This window comes from Daktulosphaira vitifoliae, unplaced genomic scaffold (assembly GCF_025091365.1).
Source record: "Daktulosphaira vitifoliae isolate Bord-2020 unplaced genomic scaffold, ASM2509136v1 Scaffold_3, whole genome shotgun sequence".
NCBI lineage: Eukaryota > Metazoa > Arthropoda > Insecta > Hemiptera > Phylloxeridae > Daktulosphaira > Daktulosphaira vitifoliae.
Genome location: NW_026099574.1, coordinates 30,252,899 through 30,270,778, shown reverse-complemented (window position 1 = coordinate 30,270,778; position 17,880 = coordinate 30,252,899). Strand labels below are relative to the sequence as shown.

The window sequence follows — 17,880 nt, the reverse complement described above, 5'->3', positions numbered from 1 at the left end:
TTCCAAAAAATATTAACAACTTTCTCATCAAATTGTTTACCATCGTACGGTGCGGGCGCTTCGTTTCATTTTGACGTTCGATTTGTCACAATAAACATCCAAAAATAACATTGGGCTATTTATTCGCTACATTGTCGCCGAATTAAACAATTTTGGCGCACACGTGGACTGCGATCGTATTGTGTGCGCGTGTGATTGTCGCAGGTATAGTAATAATTTGATCGCGTCAATTGACGTTTCCCCGAAAAGTACAAGAATTTTTATCGTTTGTCAATACATACGAAAGAACTACACTGCGATGTTTTACGAGTAGGTTCAAAACGAGGTCGTTATTATATTGTACGCGGTGACGAAAAGGATAGACGAGTTGTGTCTATGAAAAGTTACTTTTTTACGAGTCCCAGTCACGGAACTCCAACACCGACAGTAGTGGTAAATAAGCAAATAAGAAACAAGGCTGTTCAAGTTTAATTTAGCATGTGATTTGTAACATAAAAATATATATATATTCGTAGTATTTGTTAAAAAAAAAACTTTCTCGCATTAAATTGAAGCAAACTATAAGTAAATAGTATTTTTTTTTCTTATCTATTTTTCAGTAATTTGCGTTCCTGTTTATTCGTGTAACTAGTGACTAGGTTGATTTTTTTATTATAAGAAGAGGTTCATTGTATTAATTTTTTTTGTGCACGCTGTGCAGTTATAAATGATATTTACCACAAGAAAAATATTTTTTTTTTTGCTCATGCATTTCAATCATCGTGCGTTATAATATTCTAATTATATTGTAAGCTTGTTTATTGTGAATGTATAATCTGTGTAAAATTACAGCTGTAGAGAGATAAAACACTCATCCGTGTTATACATATTAATAAAAAATGTCATAGATTACTTCAGTACGCCTAACTAGCATAATACACTATATTATTTTATCTGCTGTTAGAACGATCAAAATTATAATTAAAGTTGTAATGATTAAAAATACTTTTACAGTTCGAGGGAATTTAAGCGATACTTTTTATATATTATTATTGTTTAATAATAGTTAAAATATTCGATTTTTATTATAAAATTATTTTCTGATTCTCAATTTGTTTTTTCGGTCGTTTAGCTGGCGACCATAATATTTATAATTAAACTGTTCAAAATGACGACGATGCGATAAGAATCTGTGACGTTGGGCTATTAACGTGTTGTTTATGTGCATTGGAGACCGATAAGGAATACACTCTGTATATATGTATATATATGTAGGATAACTCTATACGTGTGTGTGTTAAATGAAATCGTAGATAATAATTTAGATTAGTGTCATAATGTTTACTTTGTGTTTTGTTGTTGTTCAACAAATATCTTAGAAAAATAGAAAAATATTTCATGTGTCCCTGGTGGGGGTCGAACCCACGACCCCTGGATCCGAAGGCCAGTACGCTTTCCACTGCGCCACAGGGACATTATATTTATATCAATAAGTGATTGATTACTTAACTCGTGTCTGTCAATCAATGTCCGTTTTTGTTTATCCATTACGGTTTAGTTTTTTCGTTATTATTTTTAGAACATAAATAATTATTCTTCTCCTGTATATACTCAATTTAAAATTATACTGCTAATGTGTTTACACATAAATGTTTGCCATACTGTTTAATATTGTAATTGGACGTTTTACTTTAATTAGTCACTGACATCATCAATAAACCTCTATGAGCTTAGAAAACAATTCTAAAATTTTTATTTAAAATAATAACTGTTAAACAAAATTATATACGATAATATCAAAATGTCACTAGTTTTTTTTTTCCAATTGGGCTTTTAACTTAATCAAAAATATCCCCAAGTAAATTTAAAAATTATTGTCTGACAGAGTACGCCCCTGTCTCTTTTTACTACCTGTGACGTCAAACATATTACTAAGTGGTACTCAACATTTTTAATGCGTTTACTTGTACTTGTGGGAACGGATTACTTTATTAATTGAATATTTACAAACAAAAATTTAAATTTTACTTTTGTTTATAGGCATTAAAATGCTTTTGATATTAACCGATAGAAATTCGTGTCGAATGACTCAAATGATTTTGTACCAGGTCATTTGTTAATTGTCAATGAAAGTTAGGATTTCACCAACGCTATTACATTGTGGGACACATAAATCTGCGCTTTTTCGATCGTATTAAATTTTCTATTTGCTGTATGGATTCTGTACAATAGGTGTTTCAAATACATCCGAACACCTATAATATGTATAGTGGCAGACACAGCGAAAGGAGCTTCAGTAGTGTCGAGTGTGCCGTTATTATACAACTGGGTGCGGTCAACCAAACTTATTCGAGGACTTGACGATTAATTTACCAGCGCTTTGGCCATTAGTAAGCGGCTGGCAGCTATGCTTTTCACAAATACTTGAAATATCGCGTACACTTTCAACGCTTTTTCGAGCCGTTACCGCATGTATACATTATATTATTTGCAACGATAAATCAACGCCCTGTGTGCACGGGGCCCAGCGAATTATCGTATAAACGACTTACAAGAAGAATGTTTAAGAGATTCGCACAAAACCGCATACTCCTATTCACAACGTCATCAGTGATGTACGGCTCTTAGGCAACAAAATAATATTATTATTTTGTACCTAGTCTATTCACAATTCAACGCGCACCTCAATGTGTACCACTGGCTGGCACGTAGGTCGGCGCCTAAGAAAATAATGTACGTCCGCATGTGTGTGTTTCGGGGGACGTTTTTTGTTGTGCGGGTGGACCATAGGTCGTAAATCATAATTATTTGTACCAACAATTTACCGGATAGGTACTTTTGTACTGCGTGGCGTTCAGACCTTATGTGTGGTAGGTATAATTGGCGGTGACAGTATTACAATGTATTATTTGCATACTACTAAGGAAAATATTTTATCGGTTTAATTAATATTTTTTTTTGTTAGGGAAACGTGCTTACACTATTCATTTACTTTTACCGATATCGCGTCAAATTTGTTTATTGAAAAAATGTTTACAATAAAATAAAAGTAATAGATATTTTCTGTTTTGTCATTAAACCGATTGTCAAAAGCTCTTTATTACACAAATATCAGCTTTTAATTAAATGCGACGATTCTCGGTAGACCTTTAAAATGTTCAACCAATTAAATTGTTTTTATTTACATTAGTTTTGATAATATTTCTCTACATCATCACTTAGTGTAACTATCTGTCGGTTGTCGGCGACGCAGCACTTTGCTGGCTTCCGGAAGACTATATCGATTTCTCTCGCGGCTGGCCATTTTCAAATGTATGGCTGTACACACAAGACAGTTACCAACACTTAAAAAGTTTTTAACGGAACTAGGCGATAACCGGACACGCAGGAGAATTATGGTGTTTAACCCCTACCACGCTATGGTCTCGTATAAAGTTACAAATAGCTGAAACGCCACCCTGTTATTGCAACTACCGTACACGATCGACCTTTCCACTTTGGCCGAAAACATAGACTGTCTTGTTACAACCTCCTTATTCCTTTTAACCGTCATAAGTTACTACTGTACGTTACAACAAGCCGGAAGAAAATATATTTTGCTCGATCATTTCTTGATCCAGTCGCCTCATATATCGCGCTCAGGCTCGTCTCCGTCTGGCGTACTTGGATTTTCCCCTTCATTACATGTCGCTCGAGATGTACTCGTAAACACGAATATAAATGGTAGCCCCGGGGCGGGGGGTTGTTACAAACGCGCTTTCGGAGCTATAAACGTAGATTTGGTGGCACTACTCGCGCACCGTGTCGGCAGCCGCGGGGCACGTGGAGTGAAGAAACGTTTCAAAAACTTTTACTTGTGCCTTAAGTGTATAATGTTTACGTGTGCCAATATATTATAACACTAGAACGTGCGTGCAACAACTTCGGGTGGTCCGCAGTAATAACACAGTTTTTACGCGTGTATTGTTTGTTTCAATCATAATTGCACCTGGGATTGGTGTGTTTTGTAATGCGTTGAGCAGTTTACTTACGAGAATAAATCATTTACTTAAGCTCTGTTGAGACAAATAACCATAGTAGTTTTTACGATTGCGCAGTTTTATAGGATTTCAGTCGCTTGCTATAAAAACCAGTAAAAATCGGCCATTAATTTTCGACTACATGTACGTATTTTTACTGAAATTTTTGCGTTTTTATGTCCAACATTATGCATTGACTTGATGTGAAAATTATGCGAATTATTCGAGATGGACTGAATAAATTGAAATAGTCTAAAATTTCTGATGTGAATTCATTGACGTGGTGACAGGCAGTGAAAATCGTTATTTTAAATAATTGTCGCTACTTGTTTTATGAATGATGGTGGAAAATATTTTACAATAGAGATCCTTACAATAACCTCTACGAATTCCTAGGCAATTCAACATAACGGCAGTATTTATGTGTGCTGCGTTAATGTATTCCAGAAAAAAAGGTCGTTTCTATGACCGGTAATTTTAGGAACACTCAATACTAATGCTATGAAATCTTTATATAGTTCAATGTACTTCTACTTATGGTTCTATCGATAGCTCACGGCAGACGTGAAATGCGTCAAGGGCTGGAATGATTCAATAGTAGAAAAAAAAAATGCTGAGACGAAATAGAATGGGAATGAAACGGAGTGTTGCAAAGTTGATTCTAAGTATTTGTCCCTTTCGGAGATTCCCAAGACACGTGACTGACTGACCGTTACAATTGAAAATTCCATGTTGGCCCGAGATTACAAAACACATAATATTATTATGTAAAACGCAACAGTAAGGTCATGCCTTTTGTCGTTCTGAAATCACTTTTGTGTAAAATTACCTGTCGGTCCCTTTAAGAAGATAAAAATACAATCAATTTCAAGCAGATTTGTATTGTAAATAAATTACTTTACAAATCAAACGTATTTTAATGAATAATAGTTAAAAAATTATTTATCACTTCCAAAATATTATTATTCATATTAAATAGTTGTATTTATTGTAAGACTATTTATATCAAATAACCTATTGATAGTTTTTAAATACATAGTTGTAGAGATATAAAATGTTTTTCAATGTAAAATAACATTAGGACACAAACAAAAAGTCAAAATATCAAAATGTTGATTTATCGCCTGACTATAACTATAATCTTTGAAAAAGGGTATGGGTATGACCCGAGCAGTTCATATTTTTTTTTTTTAATGTTCTATAATTCAACGAGAAAGAGTGGATTAAAAAGCTGGTAGACAATTATGTTACTACGGCGACAGAAAGGTTAGATAGAATAAGTTGAACAAAAAAACTACAGAGGAAAAAACTTTTCGGTTCTATAAAAGCTTTTTCTAATATTTTGCGATCGAATCGAATTTTGTAAAGGAAATTTGTTATTTTTACTACAATGTGTTACCAAAAATGTCGTCTGGTAACTAACTAGAGGAAAACCATTGAAATAACATTTGACCGAGAAATAATTGAACTAGCCATAGAATAGAATTCTGTTGTATTGTTTAATTTCTCGTCCGACGCATTAACATTAAATTAATTTATTTTAAAAAGCCGTTTTGATTATGGTCAATTTTTGCAAAAACAATAAAAAACTTTCAAAGAAAACATTTTTAAGTCATCACATTCGACACTACTTAAAGGAAACAGCCGAAAATAGACTATAAATTTACTTTCAATTTATAATGAACATGTACACTTGTATAATGGATATATATATAATGCATTATGAAATTAAATGTATTAATGAAAATATTTACTCATATCTTATATGGGATATTAATTTGGGGGGGGGGTGAGTTAGAAGATATGTGATGATTGTTAAAAGCGTGCCAAAATAAGAGAAGAACCGTTCGATTTGTCACGTTTGTTTATTTATTTAATATTATTCTATTATTATTATTTTCTCTCTGAAGTTGTTTCAGTAGGGATTATCAAGTTCATTTGAACGACGAAAATTTATTCGATCGTATTGTTCACGACGGTGTAGAATATAAAACATTCGCAGAAAGTGTGTATTATGCAAACGAGCACTTTTTTGTTTTGTTTTATATTTACGCCAGGTCCCTGTCCGACTCTGCCACAAAAGGGAACTGTTGTTTTAGGTCTTTATCTTTGTTTGTTTTCATAGGCGACATTTGGAGCTTTTGCTTTCCTTGCTTTTTCATTTAAATATATAGACCTAGTATTTTTTTTTTTCATATGGTCTTGTAATCGTATAAGACGTCTCAAATTTATGAAAGAGTAAACAAATACTATCGTTCCTATGTAAAAAGAAAAACATATCTGTGCTTTATGTTATTTCCATAATAATAACTTCGGCGGTTAACAGTCTGAAATTTCAGTGAAATAATAAAACACAATCAAATGCATTAAAACGCTAATTTCGGATTAATTAATTTACTCGAGAGTCGTGATCTTAAGTCGGATCTGCCTTAATATAATTCATCATTAAGACTTCATAATAATTAAGAATAATCTTCAAACTATGAAAAAGTTTTATCTTTATGAAATTCAACCATCCATCTTTTTATTTTACGCATGACGCGCACGGAGTATTGAAATTATTTAATCCAATTTGTTTAAATATGCGATGACGCTTTCAGTAGCATGAAAATTGAAATCGAAAGATTTAATAAAATAACTTGACGAGAAACAATTTATCTTTATATTGCTATTGTTTTTAATTGAAATTCATTAAAATGTACTTATCAGAGATTTTCACATAGTTTTTTAATTAGTAGTAACGTTTCATACATAAATTTTACAACAGCGTTCATTTTCGTATTTGTTTTACATAGTGAATACATTTCTTTATATTCTTCATGTTGTTTAATAACAATTTTTTTTTTTTTTTAAATAACTCGTGAAATAAAATTCTGTTATTTCGATGGGTTGTGAAAGAAAACCTTTACTTTTTCTCGTAAGAATATATGATATTTATTCTCTGTGTGTTATTTAAATAGTTTTTTCCTTTCTTTCATTGATACCGAGAATGGATTTTCATTTTAATTTACTTTCAATATTCTATGAGAGCACTTATTAAAGAAAGAGACAGAGAGAAACATCTATAAATTGAAATACCCATTACTACAGTAAGAAAAAGTGTTTCTTTTTTTCTAGAAAAGATACTCCGCCCATTTAGCTTTTCGGATTTACGGCTTATTGCCGACTATCCACGCACGAGGATTGTTATAGGAAAAGTTTTTTTTTCTGTGATAGAAATATCAAACACTTGCACCTGCACAGTGAACGGTTTAAGCGTATTCTCATAATATATTTTTAAAAAAACGTGACGTTCAACCATACCATATATATATATATATATATATAAAGAAATGTTAACCGTTTTTAATTTGGTGCAAAATTTATTTTGCCACATTGAACTATAGACGAAACAAAGAAAGTTATTCGTAGAACGGCATTTGAGAATGTAGTATTCTGTGTGTTGAGAGTTGGGGTAACGGTGGTTATGTTGTCGACTTGACACTAATGAGGGCAAAACTTTGTCGGCGCATTTGTCACCGACAGGATAGATAGAGTGTAGACGCAGACGTTACGAAAATACACAGGGGCTGGTCTTTGGACCATCATCATGGTAGACAAGACAGTCGTTGTCAAGTCGTCCGAGTGCATCGTCAGCATCAGCGACATCAACAGCAACGGTTGTTCCGTCAGGCAATGCTCTCCCCATTCCCGTCCGCAGAAATAATATTGTGTTTTATATTCGTCACCCTTAGCAATCCCTTCATTCCAGTTCTTGTATCGTCTCTTTCATCTCGCTCGGTTTTTTCTGTCTGATAGATTCACGGGGTCTAATCATCTCGACACACCACTTCAGACCCTTATAAAGTCAATGCAGGTTATAACGTCTCACTTGTTCTCGTGCACAACACATCTCCGACGTGATCGTTTAATGAATTTTTTATTTCAATTCCAGTTGTCATAAAAGTTATAAAAAAACTTCCTTGATCTTAATAAAGCAAAAACAGCCGACTGATAAATGTAGATATTGCATTAGTAACACGAATAAAATAAAATTTATTCGTTATTCGACGTACGTTTCATGGTAGCCTTTTTATCAATGAATTTTATTTATAAACTATAAAATAAAATATGGCCTTTTATAAATTTGCTGATTTATGAATATAACGTTTTTCTGATCATTTTACACCTAAAAACTTACTGACTACAATTATTCTATTGTAAATGTTTGATTTTAATTTTTAATTCTAAGTTTATATAAATTTCGCCATTTAGTATTAATTGGTTAGAGTAAAAGGCGAACGAGAAACATAATTTGGAAAAATATCTTATGGCAAAGTTAACTCGTATCACTCGAGTTCTGTTTTGACCTTCTTTCTGGCGGCCAACGTGGTGATCGTTGTATAATCACTGCGCAGAGATGAAGACCTTTGTTTGGCTGTCGTATCAGTAGTGTAATTAATTAGAACCGAAATGCCACGGGAGTCGAAAATAAGCATAGATTAGCATAGTAATGACGACGTTTTAACCTTCCGCCCGTATAGGGATCATCTAACAGGCTTTCTATTACTCGTTGACTATATTGCTCGTCCACGTAATCTCGGGCTCACAAAAGGACACAACACCCTGTTTGCTTTTTGTTTATAATATTATTATAACGTGTTGGTACGTCGGTTAAATTTCCGTCTAAGAGATAAGAGCAATATAATATGAAAGGACTTAGGCGGGGCCGTGGACGACGACATATTAGTTTAGTGGCAGGTCTCTTGACTCGTTAGTTATGGCCAGTATCTTTTACCTATGAGAATAGAGAGAATACACGTTTGAATAATTGAATTTGGTCTGCTAATTTCCATTAATGAAGTGGTGGGGTAGTAAGAAACGGTCGAAAGAAATGATTTATGGCGAATAAAATACTAGACAATATACTCTTCCTCTATTTTTATATAATGAAATATTTTGTTACTAAAAATTAGTGCCTATATTTATATTAATTTAGTTATGGTCTCATTTATGAATGTGTTGTTTAAGGTTACCTTTTTTGGTACATATATGAAATAGACAATTTTAACTTTAATTTAACAGTAACCGGATTAAATGTTTTGATAAAATTTTGTGTTGTAACATAACGAATTCGGAATAAAAATTGAGATCAGTACTTTACAAGCGTGTCGCAAGGTATAGTTTTTTACATATTAAGAACTAAACGTTAAATAAATTATCTGCGAGTAAAAAACTATGGCAACACTAAAAATTTGTAGTTAAAATAATGTAACGTGGGCATAGAAAAGGACAGAGTGGATTTAAATCACAACCAGTGAAATGTATTCCGTTGGTGTCTGAAGAGTTTCAAAACGATGTGACGGACAGCAAACATAATTAATGATGTTTGGTAGTACTGCGGTGGTAGTAATAATCGTTACTAATGGCAAATTGGACGTACGGGTAGATTGCCACTTGTCAGTTACACCGGTACAACTACTAAAACTTTAAACTGTCCATACTGGTGTGCACAGATCCGTATTGTAGTAATTATAGTTAAAAAATTTAATTAAATTATTATGCTAAAATGCCCCAAGGGCATACAATGAAAAGTTTCCTGGAAATTTTTTTTTTCTTTTAAATGTGTACAATAATTCTATATTTAAAAAATGTCATGAACCGAGGTATTAAATACTAAGTTTCTATTTTTTTTTTTAATTTCTTCTATAGTTACTAATCATCATCATACTTCAAATGTGATATTTAATGTATTTTAATTATATTTTTTTAAAAAGAAAATTGTTTTCATGAATTTTTCATATTTGTACATTGACAATCTTATCAACTTTTTAATAAATTCTCTATTTATTGATTTGATATCTAAAAAATTTAATTTCATATCGATGTAAAATAGTATAGATCATATTAAATGTTAATAAATTTAATTGATGTAACAAAAATTTTAAGTTTTAAAAAGTAATAAAACTATCCAAACTCAACAAAACTTAATTTTTTATTTTTCAACGGTAATTAATTTACGAACTTTCATTTGTAAGTCAATAGTTGTTTCCTGTTTTGAAATTAAAAAATTTAAGAGCTATTATTGTGAAATCCTATACAAAAGTTTTCATTTACCAGAGCTATACAAATTATTTATACTACACTTCATAGTTGTCGACATTATTTTGAAAGTCTGCGAACATTAATTTATTTTGTGTCGTTTCAAATTCCTTTTAGCTTTAATGTTTAGTTTAAATGGTGTATACCAGTTACAGTTTTAACGACTTATTTATTATTTTATGTAGTACAATTTAAAACTATGTTTTAGTTATACACCTTATTTTTTGAAATACATGAAGCATTTTTTATTTTTAACTAAATTAAAATTAAATGACATCCTAATGATGTTTTTTCCAAACGGTCTCATTCCTATTATGACTTAAAAACTGCTGTACAAAGCCATTAAAGCACATTGGCCGCAACATTTTGCCACATTTGACCCGAAGCTTTTCCCTCGGTATAATTAGGCTACATGTATGCAAACGATGACCTTCATTTAAATTTACCCCGAGCCGTGGTAGTGCCATAAAGTATTCTGACTCATTTCTAGTTGTGAGCACGTAAACTGCTATGAAAGAAACGACACTTCAGAGCCTCGTAGTGGGTATACGCTTTTCGGAGAGGCGTTAAATTTCTGTATAATAATCACAACAACTCTTTGCCTGGCCACTCCCTCTTTTCAACTATCTCTGTCGATTAACCATCGAAGGGTAGAGCACGTTTATTTAATTGCCAATATAACTTTGTGTATGACCCGACATTCTGCTAAGCCCCTTCCCGCGTGACACATCTCCTCTTGAAAGTTAATGGTAAATATTGATAGTCGCTTCTCGAATTTCCGCACTGTAGCGATTATAATCTCCCAGAGGTCCCAAATATTATATGTTATACTGTTGTCATTGCCTAATATACATGTAAATACTCAACACGAATTTAAGACGGAAATTAATTGTGTTGGGTACAAAACTTCGAGATCTAAACGTTCCAACTTAGTGCTATTTACATATTATGCGAATAGCATTATTCAAAAAGCATATTATGGTTTTTTAATTCTTAACTACGTAAATACTCTCATCGCGAAACCGTTAATTTACGAATCAATTACAACAGATATTGCAGTTTGTATAACGGCAATGTCGTTTCCTATCCATAGTGATAGAATTACTCTGATTATTATGATTTAGAATTGAATTTTTTAATCACCAGCCGGATGAAAAAAGAAGTAAAAAATTATACCCTATCAGTGTACACCTTTTCGATAAAGTTTTTGCCTTTGTAATTGTATTTCAAATACCTTATTTTTATCATTTCGTTTGGCCTGTCTTGGCATTTGACCCGGTGAACATTAAGAAGACCCACTACAACCGTTTGTCTACCGTAGGGATAAAATACTGATAATACCCACCAAGCACAATAAAATCGGTTCAATGGCATGGAAAACGAATGATAACGTTTCTCGTGGAAAAGGGTCACTGCATTGCTTCGTTGGGGCTGGCAACAGGATTTCCTTTGTTTTCCGGTAGAAAATTAATGTTACAAAAAAATAAAATGTCCCGACAAACGAGAAAAAACTAGTGAAAATGAAATCATTGTTTAGCGAAAAACAAGGGAGCAAACCAAAGAGCGAGAGAAATGTGTTCATAGGTACGGAACAGAGATAATTTTTGGTTCGTAGAATTTTTGCATGCAAAAGGAGGAGAGTATCATCGAGTTGAGTTTGCAACGTGTACATACTATTTTAATGTCTGCCCCGTTGATGCCGCTGTGAGGTCAATTGAAAGTAATAACATCAGAATCCTACGTCGTTTTTACGTGTATTTATTTTGACTTTGGCTGCGTGAAGGGGAAGGTCGGACACGAAGAATTTATCGCGTGATTTCCGAGGTAAATGTGGTTTCCGAATCCACGACGAGTATGAACGCGAAGCCGACCCTCTACAGTGTCAGGTCATAAACTGGGCCTTAGTAATAGCTGTGTAGTACATGACGGTTATGTGTGAGTGTTAAACGAAAGCTACATGAATTGTTGTGTGTAAATGTTTTTTTCGAAAATCGATTGTGAATAAAACACGACTTGGGTTTGTTTCTTTTAAACACTCAATTTACGAATTATTGAAATCTAATATACTCAATAAGGCGACAATTTTGGGGGCGATAATATGTGTTGTGCTCATAGTCATAATTATTATCGTTTTGTGATACATAGACACGCCAGTATTGTTTTAGTGCGTAAATTTATTTATTTTTCTATAGTGATTTAAAAATCATATTAGTTATAAAACGTTTTTTCTGCATTTGGTTACTATAAACAATTTTTTTATTTTGTTTTTCATTGTCACAGCAAAGTTTTTTGTTTGGCTAACTCATAAGACTTTCTGCAACGGCTATCGTGTCAATGTGTTGTTTTTCTAGTTTTTTGTGCAATAGAACGTGCTGTTTCATGATCATTGTGATTATTCTTTTTTCCTATGTGTTTTTCAACTCAAAATTTTTAATGTAACTGACAGTTTTTATGACTCATTAATTTATAACGATTAAATATGTGTATTTTTTGGGTAGTTTTATAGAACATGGTTATAGTAATCAGCAATTAATGGATGCAATCAAAATTAAAACAATACAGAGTAGTGGTGAAAGTTTAAATAGTGATAGTTGTTCTTTGCCAATGAATTGGTATTTACCAATGGTGGCCTGGTGCGTCGTTATGTTTCTTTTTACAAACACGTTTCCATATTATTGCGAAATAAAACGTCAAAGACAACAGAAAAAACAATGTATTTTAAATAATACGTCTTGTGATTGTGTTGTTAATTACAGAATTTCATGCACATATTAAATGATATGTGATCTTAAAATAATAGATATAAATTTAAAACGGCTATTATTCACTTTTGTAAAATAAATATACCAAATACTATTCTAATAAGATGTGTAAAATTTTTAAATAATATTATTTAAATTAGATTTGTTATAGACTAAGATACTTTATTATTTTTAAGGTTTCAGACTATATTTATAAATGATGTCAACCACATGGTTGAACCATTTAATTGAAATGTCTATAAATGATTTATTGATCATTTTTACTATCGTTGTACTCTTATACGATGCTGATAAATGAAATGTTCTTATAAAACACTGTTGAGAAGCGTGATCCATTAATTTTATAGGCTCTTTTATATGCTCTTTAAGTGTGATATAAACTGGGTTTTACTTCCGCTAAAGATTATTAAACTGATAAATTAAAATAAATCATACATTAATATATCTCTCAAGATATTTTTTGTATATCAACTATATTGATATTTAGTTTAAAATTTGATTCAATTTTAATGCGAAAACATTATACTCACTCAATAGAGATTTATACAAACAATGTTCATCAAATATTCTTTTAACTTTTAATGCTTTTCATAGGAAAGCTTTAAATGTAATGACGGCGCCAAAATTCAAATGGTTGAATGAATGTTATAACACATTCAAAGTTTACCAGAACAAACATTTATTATAAAGTTATACGTGTATAAATATATATGTATGTTTTTGTGTATTATTTTTCCTGATATGTTCTTTTCTTTTGGCCAAAAAGTTGGGTCAGCAGAAGACTCATGGCGCCAAAGTTGTTCACCACTGTCTGCAAGGCTGTGCGCGTTCTGCGTGGATAGAAGTGAACATACTTGAATACTCTGAAAAAAATTCCTATAACGACAACGACGGCACAATATGATTTGTTTTTTTTTTTTCGTTCGTCGCCGTCAACGACAACCGACGATATTTTCCCATACCCAGACCGTCACCGAGTTTTTACAAGTTCTCGACTTATTTCACTTAACCTTTTAGCGCAGCACAGAAAAACCAGCCAAAAGTTTTTGTTCCCATTTTTTTTTTTGTATCTCACTGCTTTGTAGTACCCCTTTCTATATTTCTTTCTTCATTGTCCTCTCTTAACCGTTCAAACATTTGGTGGCATTTAATTTTTGCTAACTTTAAAGTGTTATTTTTTTCATTGTTCTATATTTATTATATAATTATGTATTAAAACGGGAAAATAGAGTTGATGAAAATAGCAGTGTTCTCTCACATTTTACTAACATTATGTTACATAGTACTAGAATCTTCTCCCCCTCCAAAAAAAAAAAAAACGCCCTGACTCAAATAGTTCCTAAAGTAATTTTGAAATTCTGACTTTTTATTGGTTATTTTATAATTTATTATTATATTTTAATAATTCATTTTGAAACTAAAGTTGTACAATGACTGTAATCTATAATGTACATGCAACTTTATCTGTGACTTGTTTAGGATTTCATCCATTAACCAATTACCATTGATGACTCTCTTGTGAGCGATACATTATCTCCATAACTATCATGAGACTGTAACTTTATAGTGATTTGCAACTTTGAATGATTCGTTAATATGTACACAAGATAAACGTATACGTCAAAATTTTGTATGAGCTTCATTTTGCTTAACAAACAAATTTCGTGATCCATTAAATAAATTTGATATGTTTAAGTTTTTATTTCAAACTAATGGTCTTTGATCGATGCGCAGCGTAATACTAAAACTGTGTAATGACTAAACAATCGTTTCATTTGTTATCCATACATTTTTGATTAGTAAATTTGATAATAACTCAATTATTTTACTATAAAAATCTATTTTGATATTTATATCCAACAAATAACTGTTTTAATTAATTTTTGTATAATATTTTCACAAAAAATTGATACTATTTACTGACTATAGGATTGTTATTCGTTTAATCATGTTTTAAAAACGTTTTTTTTAAATGGTATTACAACATCAAAAATGAAATAAAATACGTGAATAGACTTATGACTGAATGTTGAGTTACGAAAACACGTCGATCATGAAGCGAAATCTATAGGTACACACTGTATTAATATTAAATGTACACCAATGATACATAATGTGTGTAAAACTGAAAAAAGTTCCTCAGATGGACTTTAGGTTCACGTATCAATTCACAAGGGCAACCCGTGTGTAAATTATCATATCGTATATTATTTAACGGATTTCCTATGGGTCAGTCGCGTGTTTCTAACCCTTTTTATTTAAAAACTTTACAAACAATTTAATTCAATAATTTAGTGTTATCATGAAACATATTACAAATCGGAAAATGTTTATTTTTCGAATTCAACGTATATAAACATTTTAATCAGTATGATTTCAGCATAGCATATGATTTTTTGTTTTTGTTATGTTTCAGATTGAAGATGCCATGTTAATGTTCGACAAACAAACAAATAGACATAGAGGTAAGTGTAACAATCATTGCCAAGCTAAATTAGACGTTTGTAGAATTACTAATTTCTTGAAAATTCAGTAGACTTAAGAATCAATAATGTATTTTTTTATTCACTAATAAAATTATATTGCAAACCAAAAGCAACATTCATAGTATTCTAAAGGTTTAGTGGGTAAAACTGAAAGTGTTGAAAGATTGGATGAACAAATTCGTTGTGTGCGTTTGATTTATTGTCTTCATTGCCGATTATTGGCCTATGAAAGCGGTAGAAAACATGTAAGGGGAAGAGAAAAATATTTTCTATTTGCCACTGAAAAAGATTATATATATATATGACAGTTTTCATTTTGAAGGCCGTAGTTTCGTCTCCTTGGGTGGGTCTAGTACCTAAGAGTAATGATGACTGGAGGGATGTTTGTGTACTCGCAGGATATTCAGTCTCTTTATAAAAGACCTACCAAAATAAAAGCGCAAAAATATAAATCTGTATGAACGATGTTGGATTGTTCAAACTGAAAGTGGCAACGTCATCGCCATCTTTTAATGTTGTTTGAACTAATACCATTTACCATAAAATAGTGACTAATTTTGTGAATCCCCTTAATATTTTTTACAAACACAAACTACGTGAGATTATAAAAACAATAGTGAAAAAACCTCTTGATCTGTAATTTTTTAAATAAAAGTTATGTTTTCTTTTATTTATTTTCAACATTAAAAAAGAAATAAATGCTCAATGACATTAAAAAAATTGAGTTGAGAATAAACTTTGTATTTATAAGTGTTAACGTATCAGTTAATATTCAAACCGGTATTACATGAAAAATAAGAATTAACTACACATTAGTAATGGCTATTTTATATTTACTAATGTTACTGACATTAAATGTTATAACTTTTCTTGCAAAGAGGTGATTCTGAGAGGGATGTCACAGAAAAGAAAGGAGATTCCTTATAAATTATGTTGATTATAAATTTCGGTAATGCTAGTTTGGTAGCAAAAAGAACAACAGATTGGGTGGGGTTCGGGCCATAAATTACTGATTGAATGAAAAGGAACTCCATTGAACTTAATGGTCTTTTTAAGAAAAAACAATAACTTTGTTGGGTGGGTGGCCATATAATTTTTAGATGGCAATGCTTTGGTTATTTTATTTTCTTTTAGAGATGCCTACTCTGTCAGTCTTAAGCCAATTTAATTTGTTGAGTATTCGTTTGCGAATAAATATAAATATAGTATATTTTATTCCAGTCAACAAAATACTTCACCCCATGTTTTTTCTTTTATTTTCTTAATAATATTATCGCGAAAAAAAATAATATAAACATAAAGTTTACGAGAAAAAAAATTATGTTATTTTCCATCCAGAGACGATTCAGATTTTTCGTATCAACGAATAGAGGGCAAAGAATACATATTACTATGTGCGTTGTATAATAATAATCCACTTGTTGTATTATTATTATTATTATTATTATTATTATTGTGCCCACATGGCGTGAATAGGATTTACTGAGCGTTTCTTATACAGCGTATTTGAATTGAAATGGAGAGATATATTCTTTTACCTACAGTAAATACGAAATCGTAGATTTGTGAAAAAAAACTAAATGGAAGTTTTAGGAGAGGGGAGGAAGAAACTGTAGGGTCGTTGGTGAGAACCAAAGGAAAATGGGAAAGAAAGAGAGTACAAAGGGAAATACTTAAGAAACTCTGCCCGAGATTTGGCTAGATTTAAGGTTTAATTTCGACCCTGTTTTCGGAATTAAACCATCTTGGTGCTTCACGGCGGAAAATTAGCTCTTTAATCTCGTATCGTCTTATTAGTGACGCAACCCTTACAGACTACCGTATAGAACAATTTATATATATGTATGGTGTTGAATTGTCGTTGATGATGAATTTACTACTGTAGTCGAAACGCTCATTTGTAATTATTATCATGACCCTGAATGGTGTTTTTATTTCCACCGTGGACGACTATATTCTACAGTGTTGAATGTAGTAAGAATTTAGGTTATTAAAACTGTTATTCAAAATAGCTCTTTTCAGATTAATTATAATCAATTATTATGATTTGTTGTTGTTTAATTACAAAAAGCGACTAGAATTTGAATTATCTTTTGTAACAAGAAATACTTGTAACCACCAAAAAATGTTTAAATACTATGTCATTACATCATTTTTCTAAATATATATTTTAACCAAAAAGGGACCCGAATTCAGCTACAAAATGTTGAAAGCAATGTTACTGTATAGAACTTGGGCTTAGTCATTAGTCTTCCACTGTCAATAAGGGTCCCATTATAATGTCCTACGTACCATCTTACGATCCTCTTTTTAACGGTAAACTAAATAACAGACAAACGAGTAAACAGGAAGGTTTGCTATCTTTAGTACTGATCGTCTTTGGTTTTTAAATCGTATAGAAATCAATACGTTGGTATAATTACTGTGCTGAATTTTCTATTATAAAAAACATTTCAACTCAACCATTTTTAATCGTAAAATAACTTATAGCTCTTCCTATTCAATTTATTTCCTGTTAAATTAACCCTGTCAACTCTTGTTTACAATCATTGT

The 17,880-nt window shown here is 31.6% G+C and overlaps 1 protein-coding gene and 1 non-coding gene across 14 annotated transcripts in view; one reads left to right on the top strand and one right to left on the bottom strand.

Moving 5' to 3' along the window:
* The window catches only part of LOC126901815 (RNA-binding protein Musashi homolog Rbp6), a 223,821-nt gene that overhangs the window by 160,092 nt on the left and 45,849 nt on the right, over positions 1-17,880 (top strand). For all 13 annotated transcript variants that reach the window (XM_050678613.1, XM_050678615.1, XM_050678616.1 and 10 more), the window contains one exon: positions 15,258-15,306. In XM_050678613.1, the coding sequence (XP_050534570.1) occupies positions 15,258-15,306 (49 nt within the window). The remainder of the gene's footprint in view (positions 1-15,257; positions 15,307-17,880) is intronic.
* On the bottom strand, positions 1,381-1,453 carry Trnar-ucg (transfer RNA arginine (anticodon UCG)). The gene has a single exon. It is a non-coding gene; the product is annotated as a tRNA-Arg (tRNA).